The sequence below is a fragment of the Rattus rattus genome, chromosome 7 (assembly GCF_011064425.1).
Source record: "Rattus rattus isolate New Zealand chromosome 7, Rrattus_CSIRO_v1, whole genome shotgun sequence".
Classification (NCBI taxonomy): Eukaryota; Metazoa; Chordata; class Mammalia; order Rodentia; family Muridae; genus Rattus; species Rattus rattus.
In genome coordinates, this window is record NC_046160.1 from 114,596,479 (window position 1) to 114,620,277 (window position 23,799).

The 23,799-nt window shown below is 53.9% G+C and overlaps 2 protein-coding genes across 6 annotated transcripts in view; one reads left to right on the forward strand and one right to left on the reverse strand.

Annotated features, from left to right (window-relative positions):
* The first annotated feature begins 6,871 nt into the window (after window positions 1-6,871).
* Fam181a (family with sequence similarity 181 member A) lies at window positions 6,872-9,030 on the forward strand. Its single transcript, XM_032908854.1, has 2 exons — window positions 6,872-7,051; window positions 7,715-9,030. Exon 2 carries the CDS (start codon window positions 7,799-7,801, stop codon window positions 8,675-8,677), a length of 879 nt encoding a protein of 292 aa, XP_032764745.1. The 5' UTR covers window positions 6,872-7,051; window positions 7,715-7,798; the 3' UTR covers window positions 8,678-9,030.
* Window positions 9,031-12,387: 3,357 nt separating this feature from the next.
* The window catches only part of Asb2 (ankyrin repeat and SOCS box containing 2), a 35,414-nt gene continuing 24,002 nt past the window's right edge, over window positions 12,388-23,799 (reverse strand). For all 5 annotated transcript variants that reach the window (XM_032908301.1, XM_032908304.1, XM_032908303.1 and 2 more), the window contains 4 exons: window positions 23,085-23,256; window positions 17,107-17,668; window positions 15,787-15,940; window positions 12,388-12,943 (listed from right to left, as the gene is read on the reverse strand). In XM_032908301.1, the coding sequence (XP_032764192.1) occupies window positions 12,807-12,943; window positions 15,787-15,940; window positions 17,107-17,668; window positions 23,085-23,256 (1,025 nt within the window). In that variant the 3' untranslated portion in view covers window positions 12,388-12,806. The remainder of the gene's footprint in view (window positions 12,944-15,786; window positions 15,941-17,106; window positions 17,669-23,084; window positions 23,257-23,799) is intronic.

The window sequence follows — 23,799 nt, forward strand, 5'->3', positions numbered from 1 at the left end:
TGGACCGGGCGGATGGTTCCGATGGGTGGCAGAGCTCTCCAGCCTGGAAACAAGCACTCTGTGTGCCTTGCCTTCAAACCCTCCAAGAACAGACCAGGGACCACGGCCTGACAGGAAGAACTGAGGTTGCTCAGGGCGGTCACACAGATGGTGAGAGGCAGGGCTAAGACCTGAAGCCAGACGTGTGACCTCAGAGGCTCCCTGCCCTGCCCCGTGTGATGTCAGAGGCTCCCTGCCCTGCCCCATGTGATGTCAGAGGCCCCCTGTCCTGCCCCATGTGATGTCAGAGGCCCCTGCCCTGCCCTGTGTGATGTCAGAGGCCCCCCTACCCCACCCCGTGTGATATTAGTAAAGGCCCCTGCCCTGCCCCATGTGACCTCACAGGTCCCCTCGTTCCGCCCTATGTGATGTCAGAGGCCCCTTGCCCCGCCCTGTGTGATGTCAGAGGCCCCTCCTCTGCCCCGTGTGACCTCAGAGGCCCCTCGCTCCATCCTGTGGTGCTTCTCATGCTTCCCCCAGTACCTACCACCACTACCTATGGCACAGTGTCTGTTGAAGAGAAGGTCGCAGCAGACGGTAGGAAATGGGTAGCCAGACAAGATGAAACTAAAGAGTGGGTTGACAAGGCATTTGTGTGCAGGACAACCTCACAGACAGAAAGACTTGAAGTATGTGAAGAAATTATGACCACCACTCAGTCAGTCATACCAAACGCACTGTTTCTGGGAAACCCAGAAAGTTTTAAACTGTCCATCCACCCAACCATCCAACTGCTCAGTCGCCATTCACTTACCCATCCAATTCACTCTCTTCCATCAGTTCATCCAACTCACCAATCCTCCCATCCATTCAGCCATCTGCTTACTCATCCACCCACCCATTGATCCACTCATCCATCCACTTATACAAACATACATTCATACATACATACATGCATACACACATGCATACATACATGCATACACACATGCATACATACATACATGCATACACACATGCATACATACATACATGCATGCATACATAGGCTTACCCATCCACCCACCCGAGTCACTCATCCATCCACTTATACAAACATACATTCATACATACATACATAATGCATACATACATTCATATATGCATACAAACATTCATACATGCACACATACATGCATGCATACATACGCTTACCAATCCATCCACCCACCTATCCGTCCATCCATCTACACACCTACCTCTCCACCCAACTGCCTACACACTCACAGGCCCCTCCATCCAACCTTGCCTAGAACTTGTACGGTCACTTTTCCTTCTAATAGGCAGAGATTCATTAGGAGGAAGTCACTGAATCCATGTCAAGGGGAAGGTCTTTCTATCCACTGCCCATAGTCAGGGACATGGCGACGTTTTTGGATATGCTACTAGCACGTGTGTGAAAGGAACCGTGATGGAGGTGTTAATAAGGGAGGAGATAAAAACAAAGATGGGGAAGACGGAGGTGTCTGAATATAAAGGAGCTTCATCTTTGGGAACACGTCCAGAGGTCACCTGATTCCAGGTAATGCTCAGCATCCCAGGACATATGACCCTTTAGGGTTAATGGTCCTTAGCTGGTTTCTCCGATGCCTGTTTGGTGCCTGGTTGCAGGCTGCTATCTCTGCCAGATTGCAGCCCGGTTGGTCCTTATTCACCTCTGGAGACAGCATGATCCCCACACTGAACACACTGGAGGCAGGCGTGTGGTCATTTCTACTACTGTTCCCTTTGAAATCCTGCTGCCAGGAGGCAAGGGCTTCTATGGAGATGGTGCCGTGTGTTTGCAACGTGCCGCTGGGGGTGGGGGTGTGCCCAGGGGTCAAGTCAGGCACCGAAGGGACACCCAGGAGTCAGCTGACCATATTACTTCATGTTCCGACCTTTTTATGTGAGTATTCACTCAGGCACACAGCATTTATTATGTGCCTCGTGAATGCAAATCATGGGAAGAACCAACATTTCCTTCCTACCTTGTATCACTCCATTCCTGCCGTGACCTCCTCCCCTGTACAAGACACTAAACTTCTCACTGTCTCGGCACTCCAGAGTGCCCACAATCTCTGGATCTGGGTCTTCTCCCAGGTTATGACTGTTGTCTTGTATGACACTCAAAAGCTAATAGAAAGTCACAGTCATGGAGGTGGGGCTTGAACCCTCCCTGGTTCATCCTCTTACCAGTGGTTAAGTCACCTGTCCTCCTTGAGCCATAGTTCTGTCTGCCAAGTGTGAGAAAATAGAGGAACCCATCCCGCAGGGTGGTTGTGAGTATAAAATGGCACTGGACACATAGGGCTCAAGAAACAGCTCGGCAGTTGAGAGCAGTGGATGCTCTTCCAGAGGACCCACGCTTGATCCACGGCAGATCACAACCATCTGTAACTCCAGTTGCAAGGCATCCAACGCCACCTTCTGGCCTCCTTGGGTACTGCACACACATGGCGTACAGGTAAAAACATGCCGGCAAGATAACAATACACATAAAATAAAAATCAAAGCAAATCTCAAAAGGAATTATTGAATACCATTAGAAATATAAGATGTTTATTATGGCTAGTCCCTGGCTGCGTGTTGATCGTTGTCAGTAGGTGTGGAGTCAAGTATGGTCCCTGAGCCTGTAGCTCCGGCCTTTGAGAGGCAGAGGCAAGAGGACCACATGTTTCAGGCCAGCCTGGGCTCTACAGTGAAATCTTGTCTCAAGGAAAACAAAAACCTGTTGAGCTGAACGGAGGCACCTTCCCCTGGGAAGCAAGAGATCTGGGTGCTGCTTAAAGGAATATGTATCTGGATAAGTCACTGGCCTCCTCCAGTGTCCTATGAAAATTGGTTGATTAAAACTGCAGGAGTTGGACTACTAAAACACCAAGCTCGGCATTCTGTCACCTTCCCAGGGAATCAGGGACCTGGCACCCAGAGAAAGAGACCATCACCATCCATCCCCAGGGCAGACATCACTAGCTGATCAAAGCATTCCAAATTCCATGCTGGCCTTGGAATTGTCCCACAAGGCTCTTTGGAGGCATGACCAATCAAATCCGAATTGACAGTTGAGATTAAACTGACTTCTGATTCCTGGCCAGTGCCCTGACTGGACAGGACTCAGCACAAGAAAGGCAGGAGAGGACACAGCCAAGGTGAAGTGTCTGTCCGTGGCGGGTCTGAGGGTGAGGGTTCAGAACAGTATCAGGAATGTGGGGCCAGGATCCACTGGGCACAGAACCTTGAGGCACCAAGCCACAACTACCACACTGCTTGTGCCACACCAACCCCAATGTACAGAGCAGACTTGATCCAGCTCTGTGGGGAAGCAAGGAGAAGGGAAGGGTATTGGCTACACACCAGGCAGCCTCTTCTCTGTGTGGGATTTAAATCACAGTATGAATCTTGCCAGGGACTGTGATTCCCCCACCTTAAAGGTGAAGAATTTGAGACACAGCTCATTGCCTTCACGGTCACTCATTTTTGTCAAGTTTCGTAGCCTCATGCCTCAGTGACCTCTGTTGAGCATAGGTTAATGGTCTGTTTACCTGTGTGCCATTCAACTTAAACCTGACCACTTTCCCAACATCCAAGAGCAAACAAGGCTTGCTGTGTACATCCTCACTCCTGTCAGATTCCTTCCGGAAGCCGGCCTTCCTGAGGCCCTGTGTAATGGAGGGAGAATGGCCATGCCATCTCAACCTGGAGCCTGTTACATCTTTGAACCCTTGCTATACTAGGGATAAAGCAAGTGAGATTAAAGCCCAGGCTAGTGAGTGAGGAGAAATCCACCCTGATTTGTATCGGGAGAAACAAAGCATTTACCAACTAGGGACTCCTAGTTAACACTTACCTCTGTTGCCGTAGGGACTGACCACACGAGGCTGTAACTACCCATGGTCACCTGAGGTGCCAGCAGTTCTGTGGGCACAGTCATACTGGGGGTCATCATTAACCGTGAAGTTGGGCAGCCAGGACAGGAAGCATTTACCCCAGCAGCCACAGGAGCTTACTTCCGCCCAGCGCCTCTTGTCCCTACTCAGGTTGACTGTGGTTGACACTTGCTGCGGGCTGGACTTTGATAGAAGCTGTTATGTAAGGGGGTTGCATAAGTCACCCCGAGATGCGCGTCCCGTATTAACAGAGCCTCTGGCAAGCTACTGTACCTCCAGTGGCCTTTGCACGTTCCTCCAGTCAGAGCGATTGGCGGCACTCATCCCTGGAGCCGGGATGGTCGGAGTAAGCCAGCTCCCTGGGCAGATATAGTCCCTGGGGAAATTAGGTCTGTCTCCAGTTGACAGCTGTCAGGCCACAGCATATTGGGATGTCACAACCAGAGACTGGGATTTGCTGCCAGCAGGAATCTGTCCTTCCCTGCCCAGGGACAGCGGCTCTTCACTGGATAGTCATTCTTGTATCCGGGGAACATTTAGCATACATTCCCTTATACTTTTAGGTCAAGGAGGATTTTTACTTGCTGAGGTGGGGGGGGGGGTACCGGTCTGAGAACCGGCAGTGGGGGCTCCCCAGCCCTGTGTGCTGGGGAGGGGAAGGTTGGCGCCCTTCTCTCTGGTTGACTTAGTCACACTGTTGAGATGATTTGCCTTTGGTTGAGCATGGCAGAGACCCCCTACCTTGGCGCAAGCCGGAATCCGCCTCCTTCTTTAAGCGCCATCGCCCTAGGGAAACAAGACAATCTTGTCGATCCACGCGCAGCAGCTCTAAGGGTCCTTTTGTGAAGGACGCCTCTGCGTCCGCGGTCCTAGGACAAGCTAGCAGCCAAGCCCTCACCACCCTTAGCACGCTCAAGTCGGACTACAAGCAAACAGAACAAGAAGTCATTTCCGGTCAACAAGATGGCAGCTCTTCAGAAACAAGAAGCCTCCCCGTGCCAAGCCCTGGAAGGACAGCGCACATTAAGGGCTCTGGAGGGGTCTGATGTGCGCTAAGCTAGGGCTCCACCACTGAGCTATCCTACCCCCCTCTACCTCAAGTCTGGAAAGACATTTTCAGACTGGATTCCCACAGAGCCCACTAACGAGAGAGCACTACAGTGCGGTAGTAGTCCCCTAAAGGGCACAGTCGTGCTACCGTCTCAGGAAGCTGAGTGACCAACAGCAACCCCCTTGGGAGCTGTCTCTTTCTAGGGAACTGGGTGCGCTGGTCACAGGCCAGGAGCAGATGAGGGCAGAAACAGGCTGGATGTGTGAGACGATCTCCCAGCATGTATGGGAGGGAGATAAAGGAGGTGACCCCAGACACATGGGGTACACACTACCTTGATGCAGGCAGCCAGAGTTCTGAGAAGAGCTGGCAGGAGCCTAACCCGGTGGCCGCAGAGTCTATCTCCAGCAGAGTGCACCAAGAGTTTGGAGCATGAAGGATGGTACCTTCTCTTACCTGTTAAGGTGGGTGGTCTGGGACATGCTGCAGAATTTCTCCTGCCGAAGCAGCGAGGGTTAAACAGAAGCAGCACAGTCAGTCCTTGGTTGTGCAGAGGAAGGAGAAAAATGTGGTGGTTGCCGCCACAGGGGTCATAATGCCAGCAGCACACCCTTGTCTGTTCATCTCTGGCTCTGCACGGGAGGTGCAGCCCACTGGCCCTGGGCAGTCTCCTCCAGAGGAGGGAAGCTGGGGCTACTCTAGGCAGGTGTCCCACTGTCACAGCAGGCGTCTCTCGGTGCCACTCCTAAGCGAGGGCATGCAGCCATGCCTGCCTGGCTTTGAGGCTGTGGTACGAAGGAGTGGGCCACTATGCAGACAGGGACAGAAGAAGGTGGCAGGAAGACGGGGAAAGGGGAGGGGAGGTGGTATGTGGGGTCCACTGGGCTGGCTAGCATGGAGACCCTGCCCGTGAGCACTTCCCAGACAGCCTCCTTCACTATGTCAGTCGCACCTTCTTTCTGAGCATTTGATGGGCAGGCACCATGGCAGCCTGGGCTCCCTCACTTGCTCCAACTGAGCGGCCCTGCTTGCAGCCCTGCCGGCGTTGGCACGGTGACAGTAGCCAAGTGTGCAAACTTGTGCCATTGTCCCCGGGCCAGGGGGAGCCATGGAGACTAGCTAATATGACACAGGAAAATGTTTGCTGATGGCAGTTCCATGGGCTTTGTCCACCTCTTTCTCCATCATGACGACTCGATTTAAGTCCCTAACTGTTTGACTACAAATGCAAGGGGACCGTGCAACGCCACCCTTTTGTCCGGCCGCACTGAATGGGCAATTCAGCCTTTGTGCAGCTCAATTGAGGAAGCAAACATAAAGACAAGATTCCTGAGAGCCTCGGCTCCCTTCCCATGGATATCCCAGCACCCCTCAGCCAGCCTGGCCGGGCTACCTTGCCCCACATCATCGCACCTCTCGATCCATCCCAGGGGACCCCTTCAGGAGGGGCGGGTGAAAGAGGTGAGAGACATGAAGCCAGAGACAGAGTTAGAGAACACACACTCAACACTCAAGGGCAGAGGGAATGCAGCCCACCCCGGCTTACCCCATCCAATTGTCTGTCTGCACTGGAGCATGGCAGCTGGAGGCCTGGAGTATCTGGGGAAGGTTGGGTGCCTGTCTCACTGCACCGGGCCCTCCTTGATCCCGAATACTTTTTATACACACACACACACACACACACACACACACACACACACACACACACACACACCTCCCTCGAGAAACCAGGGTACTGAGGTCAAGGGGAGGAGGGGGTGTGGAGGTTGGAGAAAGTGAGGCTGAAGTAGAAATTTACCGGGAAATGATTGCATTTGGGAGCTGTCTTTTTTTGTGATGGTCCCCATGGTGACAATTTGTGACGGCAAAGAATGTGGGACCGGGGCTCCGCCGCCTGATTGGGAAGCTTTGTATCTGGAGAGGCGCTCCTGATTGGCCTGAGGGCCCCCCAGCTCTGGACTTGTCCTCCATTCAGCCCACTCAAGGGCTGTGCACAACTGCTTCTCATCCCGCTCGCTCGGAGCTCACTGCACGCCACCTCGCCAGGCTTGCTGGGGTCTGCGGTGGGGAACCTGCCGGCCACGTTGGCGGGGGGCCCTGGCCTGCACCTTCGGTCAGTGTGGAGTCCCAAGCGGTTTGGCCTGGCTGGGTGGAGGGCAGAGCGTGAGCGGGGTAGGGCCTTGGGGGAGGGGCACAGTAGTGTGGGTGGTGGCTGAGGAGGCATGAAATTGCTGCAGATGCTTCTACAGGGGAGTCCCCTGCTGCCGGCAGCCTGAGATGAGCCTTGAAGGCAGGTCTAGATTAAGTGCTAGACAGAGATCCTGCCTGGCCCTGTGTGAGAGTTGGGGGTGGAGCGTGGGGGCTGCAGAGGGGGCGGGGTGGTGGGAGGGGAAGGCCACCACCAAGGGGGGGTTGGAGGCTTGGCCTTCTTTAGGGAATTTCTTTGGCTTTGAAAATAAAAACCTGAATGGCGAGTTGTGCGCATCGGCCTCACGATATGTGGGAGATGCGACCAACTCACTTCGTAGCCCCAGAAATGCCACTTGTAGCTGGGTGGCTTTGAGCAAGGAGCTTGTATTTTCTGAGCCTTGACTTGCAGAAGACTGAATTCAATGGTCGGCACCTGTCTCATCTCAGATGGTCAGAAGGTCCCATTGTGGATTCTGTCTGGGACAGGAGGATGCCTGGGTGGGGAGATTTGTGCATTCGGTCCTGGTGGCCCTGGGGAAAGTGTAACTGCCCCGGAGAGACCCCAGCTGCCTATTGTGTTCCCTAGGTCTGCCCGGGGCTCTCCTCCGAGCTGCCAGCCCCCAGCAGAACCCACACTCTTCATGGAAAGCCCTGCACGGTTCCCGTGGTGATGGCAGCTGACAGCGATGTGAAGATGCTTCTGAATTTTGTAAACCTGGCGTCCAGTGACATCAAGGCGGCCCTGGACAAGTCCGCACCCTGCCGCCGTTCTGTGGACCATCGCAAGTACCTGCAGAAACAACTCAAGCGCTTCTCTCAGAAGTACTCGCGGCTCCCTAGGGGCCTGCCTGGCAGGGTGACAGAGCCCCACCTGCAGAGGGGGCCTGAAGAGAGGCCCGGACGGCTACCCCTCCATCCCTGTCCCCAATCCAGCCCTGGTGGGAGTAGGAGATGCACAGAAAAGGCCCTGGGGACCCCCTTCAGGGAGGAGTGCCTCTCTAAGGAGCAGAGCTTCCGGGGTCTGAATCCAGAGGCTACTAGACCTGGCCAGGTGCCCATGAGGAAGAGACAGTTGCCTGCTTCGTTCTGGGAGGAACCAAGGCCCACCCTCAGCTACCCAATGGGGCTGGAGGTGGGCCTGGCCCCCAGGGAGGCATCTTTGTATGAGAATAAGAAAAATTGCAAGGGTCTGGAGTCCCTGGGGCCTGAGACTGCTCCACTACCCATGTCCCCAAGGGTACTCGCTGATGCGGAATCACTCAAGATGTCCGGGGTATCCCTGGTAGGCAGTCTTGACACTTGGAGCTACTGCCCTTTCCAGTACCATGGACAGCCCATCTTCCCGGGTCTCCCAGGTGTCCTGCCTCAAGGCCCAGTACCCAGTGTGGGCTTGTGGAGGAAAAGCCCTGCCTCGCCTGTGGAGCTGGCCCACTTCTGCAAGGATGTGGACACCCCAGGGCCAAAAGTGTACAGACCCGTAGTTCTGAAGCCTATCCCCACTAAGCCAGCCATGCCTCCACCCATCTTCAACGTCTTTGGCTACCTCTAGCTGAACATCCTCAACCCTCCCTCTCCTGGCCTCCAGGATGGCGTCACTGACAAGCTCTTCGTGTGAGGAGGGAACTGGGCAGGGGTTTGGCCAGGCTGCTTCAGGGACAAGGCTCCTCTCAGACAGGTACCTATTTGGAGCTTGCAGCTTGTGGACCAAGTCACGGGAAACTTTCCCCAGACTTATTTCCCTGCCCCTGTGGAGACCATGGGCAGTGGGACCCTAGTGTGGCACTGCCTGTTACACACCTGTTCAGCTGCCATCCACCGGGGGGTGGGGGGGGCGTCTCACTTGTTCATCCTGTTCTTTGTAAATATTGAGAAAGTTAAAAAAAAATAAAGATTTCTTTTGCAGTTTCCACCTCTTGGGTGTCATGAAGCGGGACAGTCCCCGATGCAGGGTCAGTATAGAGAAGAGCTACAGGTGGGAGCGGCCCAAGGTGTCAGAGGTAGGGGCTGGGGAGCACAGCTCAGTTCCTAGAAAAGAGGTGAGGATGGATCCGGGAAGACCTGGGGAAAGGACGCTCTGTTCAGGCGTCTGAAGGAAGAGATAGGCCAAGTCTGGACCCCCATGGTTCATGACACTCTGGACCAGGGAGGCAGAGCTAGGATTTCGGTGTGCCTGGCTGTGCCAGTGTGGCCATGTCCAATCCCGGTCAGAAATAAAACCAGGACAAATGGGATTTCAGTTTCATGTGACCAAGAAAGGTGGTTTGACTAAACCGTTCCTTTTAAGCATGAACAGTGATTCTATGTCCACATTCCAGAACTCCCAAGCCCCAAAGCTGCAGTCTCTGACTAACTCCATCATATTGTGATTTCGCTCAGCCACGTCAATGAAATGCTGCCCGAGGCTGGAGAGAAGCAGGCAGTAGGAGGAAGTTCTCAGACAGCAAGGTTTCCTGATCAGCACAGGTCTAGGCACCCTCTAATGAGGCTGGGTCACACTGTCTATCAAACCATGCTCTCTACAGCCAGGCCCCGCACTGGGCAAGCCTCTGCTGCCCCCACGGGATTCCATCAAGTGTGCTGATGTCTTTTTGCACTGGCTGTCTCCCTCGTGGCCTGCCTCCGAGATGGCCCTTTGCTAACCTGGCATCCAGGATTAGAGGCTGCACATGGCCCTTCGATTCTAGCCTATCTTTCCCCCAAGACCCACCAGAACAGGGAGTCCACCAGCAGGGCCAGTTGGCCAAGGAGATGTGGGCAGTACTCTGGAGCTTTCTGTCTAGAGGCATCAGAAGATTTCAGAATCAAAGATACTGACATGACAGGGTTGTCCTAAGTCGTTTTCTGGCATGTGGGAGGGGCAGGCCCTTAGCCTACGCTTGGTCTCAGAGATCACTGAGGGCTCAGAAGCAGGTGCATGCCCTCTTTTACCCCAAAGCATCATCACAAGGACCGTCTGAGCCCACTGCAATGGTTCTCAGCCTCCTCCAGACTGTGTAGCAGGGGAGCTCAACACCCCAGTCCTACCACGGACTACTCAAGATACTTGTCTGCACTGAGATCCCCTCACCCCAAAAGTGAGATTGGTCACAGATTTGCTACATGGGCTGTTTATAGATAAGAGTCTGATCCCCCCTTATTACATGATGTTGCCTCCAACACTTAGGCACCTGGAGGTCCTTCCACGCTGGCAGATTAGAAAGTCACACTTGAAGCTGCTCACTGCCATGGGCGCCTTGGACACCATACTGTCCCACCATGCCACTCTTAGAGTCACGTATTCTCAGGTGCCGCTAAGTCCCACCCTGTCTGAGTCCTGGTCCTACACCAGCGTTTTCCTGCTGGGGCTCGGCTTCCCCAGCGGCACCTGCAGATCCATCCCTTTAAAAGCCAGAAGACTTTTCTTTTAAAAGCAGACGCTGGGACTGGTTCAGTAGTTAAGAGCACTCACTGTTCTTACAGAAACCCCAGGTTTGGTTTCCAATCTCCACCGCTGAAGGCTTAGATGTCCATAATCTGACACCAAGCGATCTGACACTCTCTGGGCTCCATAGGAAACTACACACATGGTGTAAATAAACTCATACGATCTCACACTCGTAAATATAATAAATTTAAACAATAAAGGCAGAAGGCTTTAATGCAGTGGGTGGCTCTCAACCTTCCTAACTCTGAGACCCTTTAATACAACCCTTCATGTTGAGGCAACCCCAAGCACTGACCAATCAGCACTGGCCACTGGGGCAGGCTGCAGGTCAGACTCAGTATCTGGGCTGTAAGCAGACAGAAGCAGAGATCTATGAAAGCTCAAGGTGGAATTTGGTGCTGTGCAGGCCAGGGCATCTGACACCAGGCAGACAGTGACTACCGAGTGTGGTAGCTGAACTCCACTCCTATCCCTCTGCCTAGAGAGTCCCTTGGGCAACTACCTGGCCCAACACCCATGTTTCTCAGGTCGGAGGATGTGTAACTGCTGCCTGGTAGGACTCTAGGTTGAATGGGGGCCTTGGTAGTGTTATAACCCATCCACCTGTCTGTATCCCAAACAGCGCATAGACCAAAGAGCCTCCCTTCTGATAGCTTTACTTCCTGGTTAAATGCAAGCAGGGAACCTTGAGCTGAACCACCCTTAGCAGCCTCCTCTGTACCTTCGAGGGTACGCATCTCCAGGACAGAGGATGCAAGCTTCCCTCCAGACTTCCTCCAATAAAACGTGGAGGGACGGCAGCCAAGCGCAAAGCTGCAACGAACCCTGCAGGCACTTTGCCATGTGTGCTCAGGCAAGTTCCTTCCCCTCCTCCATCTCATCGGGACCTTGACGGTGTGGACACGATGCTGCTTAGCCCTTCTGAGCCTAGAGTTCTTTTCCTTTTCCTATAAACACTAGGATCTACTCGTGAAAATTAGGGCTGCCAGAGGCAGCAAGGGCATCAGGAACCATCCAGCCCACTATACAGACAAAGAAACTGAGTTCCAGAAGAGAAAGCCAGAGTCCACCTTAGCCATTATGCCTCTACCCATCCAGCTGCTTCCACTCTGAAAGGTCAGAAATGACCCTTGCTGAAGACCCTCGGAGTAAGAGGCTAGGCTAGGCTAGGCTAGGCTAGGCTAGGCTAGGCTAGGCTAAGCTAAGTGCAAGCTTTCAACAAGAGAACCTGCTCTGTTGGTGCTGAACCTGGCTTGGGAGCCAGTTTCACTGCCATGCAGGGAGAACACTGAAGAACTCCCATGAAAAACAGTGCGTGCGGGCCTCAGCTTCTGGGTCCCAGAGGCCCTCGAACATCAGTAATGACAGTGCCGGGCCTCAGTCCTCACCTGCATGACCTGCAAACAGGATGTCTGTGCCTGCCGTGCTCGTTTCATGGGAACGTGGTAGCCAGGGTTTCTGTACTTGCCCTAGCCCTCTCCAGTTCTGGGTTGCTTTTCTTATTCTTTTAACTTCTATAGCAGAAGAGGAGTGAGAAGGCAAGTCATGAAGGGTGGAAGATAACCCAGGTACCAAAGGCCTGTGACCTGTGAGCATAGGCCTCTAGCTAGTGATGAAGCTCTGGTTTCCATGGCAACCGAATCAGTAGAAAACCAACTTCATCTCTCCTGGTCCATGAAGGACACACCCTCAGGAGTCTTTCAGAGCCCCACAAAGGTGATATTTTCAGAGGTCCTGTACCCCGCTCCCCCTGCCTAACCCCTACTCCTGCCAGGAGCAGGGCTGAGGGCCTCAGTCCGGAGCATGCGAAGGGCAGGAACTTCACAGGGCAAAAATTCCGTATACAATGTTTATTGTACTCAATGACGTACTCAGGCTGGGGCTCCCCCTCCCAGCCTGAAAGCTCAGAGTCCAGTGAGGATCCCTAGGTGAACTCATTCCTAGAAGTTCTCCAGCGTGAGGCCACCTGATTCCTCCAGCGTGATTCCTGCCTGGGCCACCTTGCCCAGAGCAGCTCTTCCCTGACCCCAGGTTGAAGGTCCCTGGCTACGGCCAGGAGAGCAGGTCTGCCATCCACGGAACAGTTTGAAAGCTGAGGCGCCATCTCCACTCCACACATCGGCTCTCACTTCCAGCGAAGCTCTAGTAGAGACCCAGCAGGACCACACTTGTTCTGACCCCAGCGGGGCCTGGAGGCAGGCCGCATGGGGTGTCGCGGAAACAGTCTGAAGGCCACACCTTCTCTCCAGGCTGGCTACTGCGTATTCTCATATTTCAGGTATCTGATTAGCCTGCCCGGGAGGGGCAGTGTGTCCAGGAGTTTTATCCGGTATTTCCCTATGGCCTTCCGAACCCGCAGCCGGCAGAGGTGAGCCAGAGGTCTTGGAGGTTCTAGGAGGAGGAGAAATGGCAGACGCACAGTTGGCATAGGGGTGCCTGCTGCTCAGTCCCCAAAACTGGGACTGGCAGAGTGCCTCTCTTATACCTTCATCTGTGTGGATTAGCACAGCCCAAGGTGATCAGGGTAAAAGCCTCATCCACTTCCCAGGCTCCTGCTGTCACTGGGAAGCCGGATGAAGTGGGCAAAACCTGGCAGTAGGGCTGGAGAACTCCCTGAAGGCTGTAGCCTGCTGCTTGGTTGTTCCCAGAGATCCCTGGAGTACCTTAGGCTGTGGTGTTTGCTCAGTCAGGAGGTGGAGTAAACAGAGGTAAAGGGATACTTGGAAATAGGGTAATTTATTTGGGCACAGGAAGTAGTTTGTTAAACTAAAACATGCTGCTGTTCATTTACACATCCATCCATCTGTCCATCCAACTGTCCATCCATCCATCCATCCATCAGTCCATTCAAAAAGCACATGCTGGACCACAGATGCAGAGGGGCCATCTGGAGGATGTAGAGAGGAGCCGTGAGGAATGTTCCTGGTGAGGGACTGAGGCCAATGCATTCCCAGTGAGGAAGATGGCAAGTGCCTGCCTAGCTTAAGAGGCCACGGCAAGGAAGTGAGAGGAAAGCAAAATAGAGTGGAGAGCAGAGGAGGCCACACCCCCAATCCCACAGCCACAGGAGAGCAGAGGAGGCCACACCCCCAATCCTACAGCCACAGGAGAGCAGAGGAGGCCACACCCCCAATCCTACAGCCACAGGAGAGCAGAGACCACACCCCCAATCCCACACCCACAGGAGAGCAGAGGAGGCCACACCCCCAATCCCACACCCACAGGAGAGCAGAGGAGACCACACCCCCAATCCTACAGCCACAGGAGAGCAGAGGAGGCCACACCCCCAATCCCACAGCCACAGGAGAGCAGAGGAGGCCACACCCCCAATCACACACCCAAGGAGAGCAGAGGAGACCACACCCCCAATCACACACCCACAGGAGAGCAGAGGAGGTGGCACCCCCAATCACACACCCACAGGAGAGCACAGGAGACCACACCCCCAATCCCACACCCACAGGAGGCAGAGGAGGTGGCACCCCAATCACACCCACAGGAGAGCAGAGGAGGCCACACCCCCAATCACACATCTACAGGAGAGCACAGGAGACCACACCCCCAATCCCACACCCACAGGAGAGCACAGGAGACCACACCCCCAATCACACACCTACAGGAGAGCAAAGGAGACCACACCCCCAATCACACCCCCAAGGAGAGCAGAGGAGACCACACCCCCAATCCCACACCCACAGGAGAGCACAGGAGACCACACCCCCAATCCCACACCCACGGGAGACCAGAGGAGACCACACCCCCAATCACACATCCACAGGAGAGCAGAGGAGACCACACCCCCAATCACACATCCACAGGAGAGCAGAGGAGACCACACCCCCAATCCCACACCCACAGGAGAGCAGAGGAGGCCACACCCCCAATCACACACCCACAGGAGAGCAGAGGAGGTGGCGCCCCCAACCACATGCCCACAACCCTGGTGTTTCTGTCCCTGCCACTCAGGGCAGGAGGCCTCAGCCTTGCTCCAGGAGGGCCCTTTACTGAGGGGAGGGAAGTAAAGACCACTGCTATGTAGCACAAGACACAGAGAACCTGGGGACTGGCTAGCCTGCTTTCTCCCCGGAATGATAATGTCATCTTCTGAGCACCTAGAAGCTGGGGAGCTGGCCAGAGAAGGGTGACTTTAAAGCAGTTCTCAGCCTGTGGGCCGTTTGATTCCTAACAGCAGCAAAACCAAAGCTAGGAAGTAGCAGTACAAATAAGTTTATGGGTGGGGGGTCACCCCGACATGAGGAACTGTATTGAAGGGTCGCAGCATGAGGAAGCTTGAAAACCTCTGCCTTAAAGTAATCAAGGCAGGCTTCAGACCGGTGTATCATCTGTTCACAAGTACTTACTACAGTTCTCTGTCCTTGGGAGGGAGTCTACTTGTGAGAGGTGACCCCTTTCTAAAAAGAGCAGGAGCAAAGACAGAACTGGTGGGGCCCACATCTGGGCGTGGACTTCGCCACCCTCTAGTGGACAGGGACCGTGATAGCAGCAGCCAATGACTGATCCGTTAGTGAAGCAGTGCCGGAGTGGGTGGTACACAGACAACCACCGTCCCCAGCTGCTAACTTCAAAGGCGTCAACTGAGAACTGTTCACCCTGACCCCTGCCAGGGGAAGATCCTGTAGTAGTTAGGGCTCAAGCTAGCTAGGCTTCACCTTCTGAGGGCTGAAAGGGTTTGGGTGGTGAGCCTGCCTTCTTCCTCTGTTCAGGGGTGACAGTCCATCCTCACAGCCACCTTGAGTGTCCCTACAAAGGCTACAAGGGCTTGGGCTGCTCCGGTGGGAACACAGACTCCAGATCTGCGTGGCCCTGTGGAGCTGTCCTCTGGGTGAGATCTGGGTGCTTCATGAGCATTCCTCAGTGGCAAATAACCTATCCACTCCTCCGCCTGGCGTTCCGCTTCTCAGGTGCCCCCATATGTCAGCAACCCCAAAATGCAGGCAGTGGATCCAGACTTCCTTCGGGGTGCCAGGATTACGTCAAACCGATTGAAGTAGGGACTAACATGCGCTCAGACCTGGGTGGTACCCAGCCTGCGACCTCCTAGCTACACGACTATGGCCCAGATGACACAATCTCTCTGAAGCCCCGTGGCTACCATCCCAGGGGAAGGATCAACCCATTGCGAGAATACTGCGTAGCACGGCCACGCACAGCCTGTACTGGTATGGGTCTCTGTGGGGCAGAAGATATGCTGGTAGCAGCAGTCACAGCCCTACCTGCCTTCTCCTTGATGACAGCCCAGTCCTCAAAGCTGTCGATGTGCTCCTTCAGCCGGGAGCACAGCTGCACGTTGCCGACATAGTCCAGAAGGACATCGATGATGGGTCCCGCCCAGCGGCTCACTTCCGGGGCCGACAGGAACTCACAGAACTGGAATAGGAGCACACCACTCTTTCAGGTGAGGTCCGAGAGGTGTGGGATAGGTGTCTAAGGCCTGAAAGGTTCCCGTCTACAAACCCCTCCCCTCAGCAAGAGCCCCTCTGGGCACTGGCATCTACTACCTGACATGCAAGACAGACAAGTTGGGCTGGCCCCATCACTTCTCTGCGTTTCCATTTCCTTGTCCGTAAATGGGGTCTATGGCATTCCACCCCAAGGAGAATTTTAGGAACATGAACTACTTTGTACGCAGTAGACAAGCCTTGCATGGTGGTTGCTAGGCAAGAAAACGGCCTTTAACAACAAAGTGTTTCTAGTAGTTTCTAGCTTCATTTACATTTTAAATGCTGACTTTTTTTTTTAACTGAGGATAAACTATGACATCGTCAGTGTTCTGTGACTGATCCAAGCCCTGGTCCTTTCTTATAGTATATTTTATTTAAGAGTTATTTTATTTTTAATATATATATTTGGGGTGTGTGTGTGTGTGTGTGTGTGTGTATGCATATGACTGTGGGTGGCCCCACAGGCCAAGGGCAGGGGGTTCCATTAGAGCCGGAATCACAGGTAGGTATGAGCCAATCCTGGTATTGCTGAGAACCCAAAACCAGTTTCCTGTGAGAGCAATACTCGTTCTTCACGGCAGAGCTGTCTCTTCAGGCTCTCCTCTGCTTTTTTATTCTAAGACAGGTCCTCATTAAGTTGTTAAAGATGACCTTTAGCCTACTCTGCAGCCTGGGCTGGCCTCTAACTTGCAACCCTCCTGCTTCTGTATCTCGGAGTACCCGACTTACAACAAGCCTACATCACATGCCTGGTTGTCCTGTGTCCTAGGAGTCTTCCTGACCTGCTCTGCTGTCCCCTTCCTGTCCACTGAAGATCTGACACAGGTGACTGGCCCTGAAGTTTTGCAGAGTTCCCGCCTCTTCAGCCAATCTCTTACCCCACTGTGGGTTCCTTAAGGGTTCCCAAATCAAAACGAGGACTGAATCATTGTATGAGCCATGGAGTCTGCCTCTGATAAATGTTCAAGGGTTCATTCTCCACCACGGCCCTCCTAGGGCATAACAGCTCACCCAACTTGCTTCCTAAGTACTGTTATCACCCTACCCTACCCTACTTTCCCTGAAACCCTCCTGTACCCTCCCTCCATGCACCTGCACCACGCTGGGTGCCTTGTCGTCCACGGGCGCGTCGTTGAAGCGGCCGGATCGCGGGGCGGGTGGGTGTGGCCCGTTGCCATACAGGCAGGAAAAGCAGGGCTCGCCATCGCAACCGAGGTCCATGAGGAACTTGAGTAACGAAAGGCACTTCATGGCAAACATGATGGTGGCCGGGAAGGCGGTGGGGTGAGTGGCGATGTAGGCGTCGATGTTTGCACCGTGGTCCAACAGCAGCTGCATGGTGCGCAGGCAGCCGTGTCGGATGGCCACGAGCAGGGGGCTGATGACGTCGCGGTTGGGGTCGGCGCCCGCCAGCAGCAACAACTCGGTGGCGTACACATTGTTGTTGACCACGGCGAAGTAGAGCGCTGAAGTGCGGCGGTCTTCGTAGAGGCGCGCGCGCTCGGGAGCCAGAGGCGTGTTCACGTCGAAGCGCGCGGCCAGCAGCGCCTCCAGCACCGCGTCGTGGTTGCGCTCGGCCGCCAGGTGCAGCGGACTGATGCCGCTACGGCGCACGCGCGTGCGGCTGGTCACAGGCAACAGCATCTGCACTATTCTGTAAGAGGACGAGCACGAGTAGGTCAGGAGAGGGGGCTCATGGGCATGACGCGGCCAGCAGAGGGCGCCCAGAGGCCAGTCCTGCTTAGCAGGAAAAGGTTGGAACTGGCTGGTGCGTTCTGAAAAACCTCAGATTGGTGATTTCAAGCATCTCACATGGACCCACTCCCCAGTACATAAAGGATGCGTGGGGATAGAAAGATGGCTCAGGGATCAAGAGCTCTGGATGATCTTCCAGAGGACCCAGTTAGATTCCCAGCACCTACAGGGAGGTGCTCACAACCACCAGGATTTGTAACTAAGGTTCCAGAGGATCTGAAGCCCCTGGCAAACCACCGGCATCGACCATCCCCCATGGTGTATGGCCGTGCATGCAGACAAATTACTGATCCACTATTAAGAAAGACCAGCTCTCAGGATTCTGGAGAAAGTGACAGGAAGTCCCTCACACTCAGTGAAGGCCCATTCTACTCTCTGCAGGAGGTAGCAGATAGAGTTGGATACTGAAATCTGGTGCCAATCCTTGCCCTGTTAGGGAAGAAACCCCTGAGGATTTGATTTTGTTGCTATGAGAGCCCGTAAAGCAAGTCTTTTTACCCCCACTCTGCAGATGAGAACAATTGAGGCTTGGAAAGGTTAAGGAACTTGCTGGGAGGGGCACTCGGGGGCTGAATTGTCTTTCCTCCCCATCTCGGTGCTCTGGCATCTGGTGGAACCTCTAGGCATGGTGAGGGAAGGGAAGAGGAAATGTCTCAACCACTCTGGCCCCAGACCCATTCACCTACTGTGCCTATGTGGCTCCTTCTCTCCTCTCCTACAAGATGCAGTTGTTTTTGTTTGTTTTTCCTGAATGTATAATTCCAGCTTCTCCGGCCCCTCGGCCCATCTTTGACATGGAGAGCTCAGGCCAGCCACTGCTGAGGCTGGAGCTCCCACGGCCCTGGCTCCTGACTGTGGGACTAGGCACTGATCTCAGCACTTCACCTATTAACCTTCACAGTTCTCCTGAGTGACTCTTGGCGATTGTATTCGAATTACAGATGAGGAAGCTCGGGATAGGTGCGTGACTTCCCAAGGATACACAGCCAGGAAGTGGGAACAACAAGGTTTGAGTTCAGATTGTCCGATCCCATTGGCCACGCTCTTAACTACTCTCCGACTTCTGGTGTAGCAATCAGGGTGACAGCTGATAGGTCATGGGGTTTTGCAATTTTCACAGTGTTGTCAACCTGCCTGGCCCATTTTTGCCCTCGCTGTAGACCCCATGGTGTACCCAGAGCAAGCTGTGTCTATCTTTTTAACAGACGGGGCTCAGAAAACCAGTGACAAATAGGAGGTCATGGAATAGCTCTAGGGGTTTGACCCCAGGACCCCTCATCTCAGCTCCTGACCCTAGGACTCCTCATCTTGGCTCTCATCCCCTGGATCCCTGCTGCCTTCCAGAACAAGCGCTCAGCTCGCACTGTTGATTTCAGGCACTAATCCATCCAAGCCCTGCTGACAGGTGACCTCACAGCCTCCTATGGTGCTCTAAGGAGGAGGCCATGTCAAGGAAGGAGGGGGAAGCAGGTGCCACCACCAGCCCAGTTCCCATGTCTCTTGATTCCTGACACTCTTCTTGCCTCTGACTTCCTGGAACCAGGATGCCAGCGACCTCCTGCTGGAGTCTCCGGGGACAACATTATTGCATTTAGCGATTCTGAGTTTGGCTAAGATCTGCCTCTGAAACCTCAAAAGGAAATTCACACACCCAGGGAAGCTAATTGCCTCCTAATTTCTATTTGTGCAGGCTCCAGGGGCTTGACCTCCTCTTCAGAGGTGCTGGTCAAAAGCAGGGCTGGGGCCCCTGGACCACCGCCATGACCAACAAATGCAGGGTAACATCCGTGACGTGCTCGAGCACGAGAAAGAACGGGGACAGGGGTGGGCTGGGCGGCTGGCCCATGGGCTGGGATCTCTGCAGGCCCCAGCTGGTTTCCTTGGCCAGGCCATGGAAAGGGGCAGAAATGTGGGAATTTGACAGTCTCTGCCCCAAGTCCCAGAAGCATAAAGTCAGGGGCTTAGTGCATCATTGGGCCAGGCTATTGCACTTCTCCTCTAGGATCTAGCCATCAAGGGTCAGAGCAACCGGCTCTGAATCAAGGCGGGCAGCACACCAGGGCAGAATTCTCTTTTTCTTTTATCTGTTTGAGTCATGATCTCTTGTGGTCCGGGATGGCCTCAGTCCCATACAGAGGCATGAATGACCTTGGACTTCTGGTCTCCCTGCCTCTACCTCCCAAGTGCTGACATTACAGACGTATGCCACTGTGCCTGGCTTAGGTCTTTCACTTCTAACCATGGAGAGTGCCTGAGTGGACAGCCCACCATGCAGACGACTCTTTTCTAGCAGATCATTTTGTGGGGCAGAGGGCAGAAAGTAAGCAGGCGACTCCAAGAAATAGGTGAGGATGAGCTGACTTCCCCCCAAAAGCCAAACAGACCCAGCCCAGGACGGTTACTGGGAGGCCCCCTGCAGTATCTAGGATGACATCAGAGACTATTTGGCGGCCTCTGACTTAGGACATCATTCTAGGTCCCCTCAGGCTCTCCCGGCCCTTGAGCTGGGATCCCAGTGAAGACCCTGATTATATGGTCTTACCATGCTGCCTGACTGACATGGTGCTGATGCCTTAACTTAACCCAGCCCAGGAGCAGTGAATAGGGGTTCGAGCTAGATGCCATTAGTATGGGAGCACAGGGTACAGAATAGGTAATGAGGAAGCATCAGATCTCAGAATCACATGGACCTGGTGACAACAGCCTAATGCGGGACCATCTCCCGCATGCCTCTAACCTCTCTGAAACACACACACACACACACACACACACACACACACACACACACACACATCATATTACAGTGAGGTATACTAGTGACAGTGACAATAAATATGTCACCGAGCACCGCCAGGCGTCCTTTAAAAGTGTTCTTCACAGTCACCTCCTTTAATTCAGAAGCACCCCCCCCCCAACTGAGCCCTTTTTCTTCATGTATTCTTCATATATCCCAGCGGGGGAGGGGGGTGGACTTGCACCCACATGGCAAAGCAGAACCTCTCCGTCTCACTTGCCAAGCCTGGTTTTGAGGCTAGCCTCTCACTTTCTTTGGATCTGCACACAGTAGGCTGTTAGAAAGCAGAAGTCCAAGTCCTGAGCAGTGACAGCAGACCTTGTCCTGCTGCACCAAGCTAGAGGAGACCTTAGTCAAGAGACCATGTTGGCCTGACCCTTGACCGTGAGAGAGGTGCTAAGTTCCTGGAACTCACTCAGGCACCGTGTGGAAATCCTGGCACCCCGCCCCAGGCCAGGGCTATTATCTAAGTTGGGGCCTGAATCAGGGTTGGACAGCCAAGGTCAGGAGCCCCTGCCCTCAGGGGCCCTTGGCCACATTCTTGTCCAGCTCACAGGGTCTTTGGAAATCTACCTGTTCTTCTATAGGACACTGGAAATGGAGGACAGAAAATGTGCCTAAGGGATGGGATCCTAGGTTCCTCTTTCAGCCACGCCCCAGCCCGCCCCGCCCAGTGTGCTGAAGAGCAGGCACATCTGGCAAATGCCTCGGGCTCCCGGCGCTGCGCTCCGCTCTCCGCTCTAAGGGCCCTGGGTAGGCGGAGTGTTTTGGCAGGTGGCTGAATGCCTATGGAATGTCACATCAAATCCCTGCTCAGCCTGCGGGAGGCCAGCATGGGGAAGACCTCTGATGCCACATGCCCAGGGTGCAAGCAAAAGAGCAGTGGCCCAGCCAGGTGGCAGGGTCTGCTGGGAATCCAACTTTAACCCTTTACGGGGTAGCCCTCCGAAACCGGCTGTGTGCGCATACAAGAAGGTCCGGGGCTCTGGGGAACAGTGTAGGTTTCTGGGCCCTTGGCTTCATTTTCCATGGCTGTCTCTCTTTCCCTATACAGCCCCCTGTCTTACTGACCATGCTGAACACAATCTGTTCTCTTTCGAGAGCCCGGAAAGTTAGAGCACTTTCCAGGGCACGCGGCATGGGTTTTCTCGTAACCGTGAATTACTGTCTCACTATAGCGCTGTGGTGAATGTTTCCTTTGAAAACCATCTGGGGGGGGGGTGTATTTAAAAACTAGTGAAAATTGCCTAAAATAAAAAGAAAGCTTGCCAGGGTCTGTGGCTGGGAACTACCCAACTAGGTATAGGGCTGGTCCCACTAAGGCAGGAGGCTCTTAGCTACCTGATCAGTTTGTTGTTTTGTAAACGAGGCCGTCCCACAGCTCAGCAATGAGTCCACACTTTAGAAATGATCAGTGTCTGTCTGCAAGGACAACCAGCCCCCCCCCACACACACACCAGCCCCACCAAGCATCCTTTCCCACCTACAGTGTGGGTACTAAATTCTTAGCAATTGGCTCTCAGATGAAGGGGGGTGTTGGAGGTGCCAGAGAGATACTTACTCTGCTTACTCCATGGAGTATAAGCTCCCGCCATGGCCAGTGTTAGGCTACTGAAGAGGGGGAGTGACCATGCTCCTGGGAGGGGCTTGCAGTGTGTGAGCCCATACAGGCAGCCTCCAGTGCGTTCTGCTCTGACCCTTACCAGGTGCCTTCTATGGAGGCCACGATGGAGCTTAGGTCTGAATGACCTTTCATCACATCATGAATGTGTGTGGGCTGTTCATCTCTGTGTTTGGGGGGGGGGAGCACATACGAATATGTATGCCTTCCTCCCACACCCCCCACAGACTGCTTCTAGAGCATGAAGGGCAGGGAAGTGCCCGGTGACTGGTCCTTCTCCCTTGCTGTAGGCATCCTCAGCTACTGCTGGTTGCACTTCCGGTTATCTCTGCATTCTCCCACCCTCCAAAAAACAAAATGGAAGGAAGGAAGGAAAGAAGGAAGGAAGGAAGGAAGGAAGGAAGGAAGGAAGGAAGGAAGAAAGAAAGAAAAGAAGGAAGAAAGGAAGGAGGGAAGGAAGTGAGGGAGGGAGAGAAGGAGGAAAGGAAGGAGGGAAGGAAGGAAGAGAGAGAAAGAAGGAAAGCAAGCAAGCAAGAGAGAAAGAAAGAAAGAGAAAGAAAGAAAGAAAGAAAGAAAGAAAGAAAGAAAGAAAGAAAGAAAGAGACAAGCAGTCAGGAGTTCATACTCCTCTCTGCTCCCTAAGTGGAATTTCTGTAGCTGAATTGTTTGAAGAATATGGCTTCCTGCCACCTACAAGTGTGTGGCCTTGGACCAGTCACTCACGCTCTGTTTACCCTAGCCTTCTCATCTGAACAACAGAGGCCATCATGACCTCCGCCCCAGCAAGCCCTTGGAAGGACTTTATGGGTTGACCATGGAGAGCAAGTGCCCTGCCCCACCCTGCCCTCCTTGGGCATCCCCAGAGAGCTGTGCTGTGCATGGTGAGGGCTACAGACTGACCTATAGTTGCCCTTCTTGGAGGCAACGTGCAGTGGAAGCAAGCCGTCCTTGTTGGCTTTGTTAGCGTCGGCGCCCTGCGAGAGAAGAAACTCCACCACGTCTTCATGCTCGTTCTTGCAGGCCTCGTAGAGGGCGGACGCGCTGTCGCTGGCCTGCGTGTTGATGTCTGCGCCTGGAGAGGGAGGGGTGGAGCCATGAATTGAATGATCGGTGGTTCTGCCGTGCCACCGTGTGGTGAGCACCTCCCAGCTGACCACTGTTGTGCCCAGCCATGCCTACTGTCTGAATCCACATGGATCCCTCAGACATCAGAGCTAGTGTAGGTTCCTTATCACAAAGCCACGCCTGCGCTGTTTCTCTGAATCCATATGGAGCCTTGGGAGGTCAAGTTTTCGATCACAGACCAGGACACAGGACATGAAAGGACCCCGGATAGTCACTCACAGATGTGAAGCCAAACTTGAATACATGGTCAGAAGATGGAGTGAGGCTTTCAGCCCTCACTATGGGTCTAGGCTGTGCCCTGCCTGACAGCAGCATCAGCTCCAGCTGAGTACAAACTCCTTAAAGGAAACTCTACTGACTCTGGTAGTTGGATTTGGGGCTGATGGGTGACGGTAGGTTGTGGTTGGTTGTTTGCTTGGTCTGAGGCACCCTCTCATGTAGCCTCCGCTCCCCTTGAATTCTCTGTGTATCCAAGGATGGTCTTGAACTT

Bases quoted from the DNA above. Each gene is read 5' to 3' on its own strand.
- Fam181a (XM_032908854.1), top strand. From the start codon at position 7,799: ATGGCAGCTGACAGCGATGTGAAGATGCTTCTGAATTTTGTAAACCTG.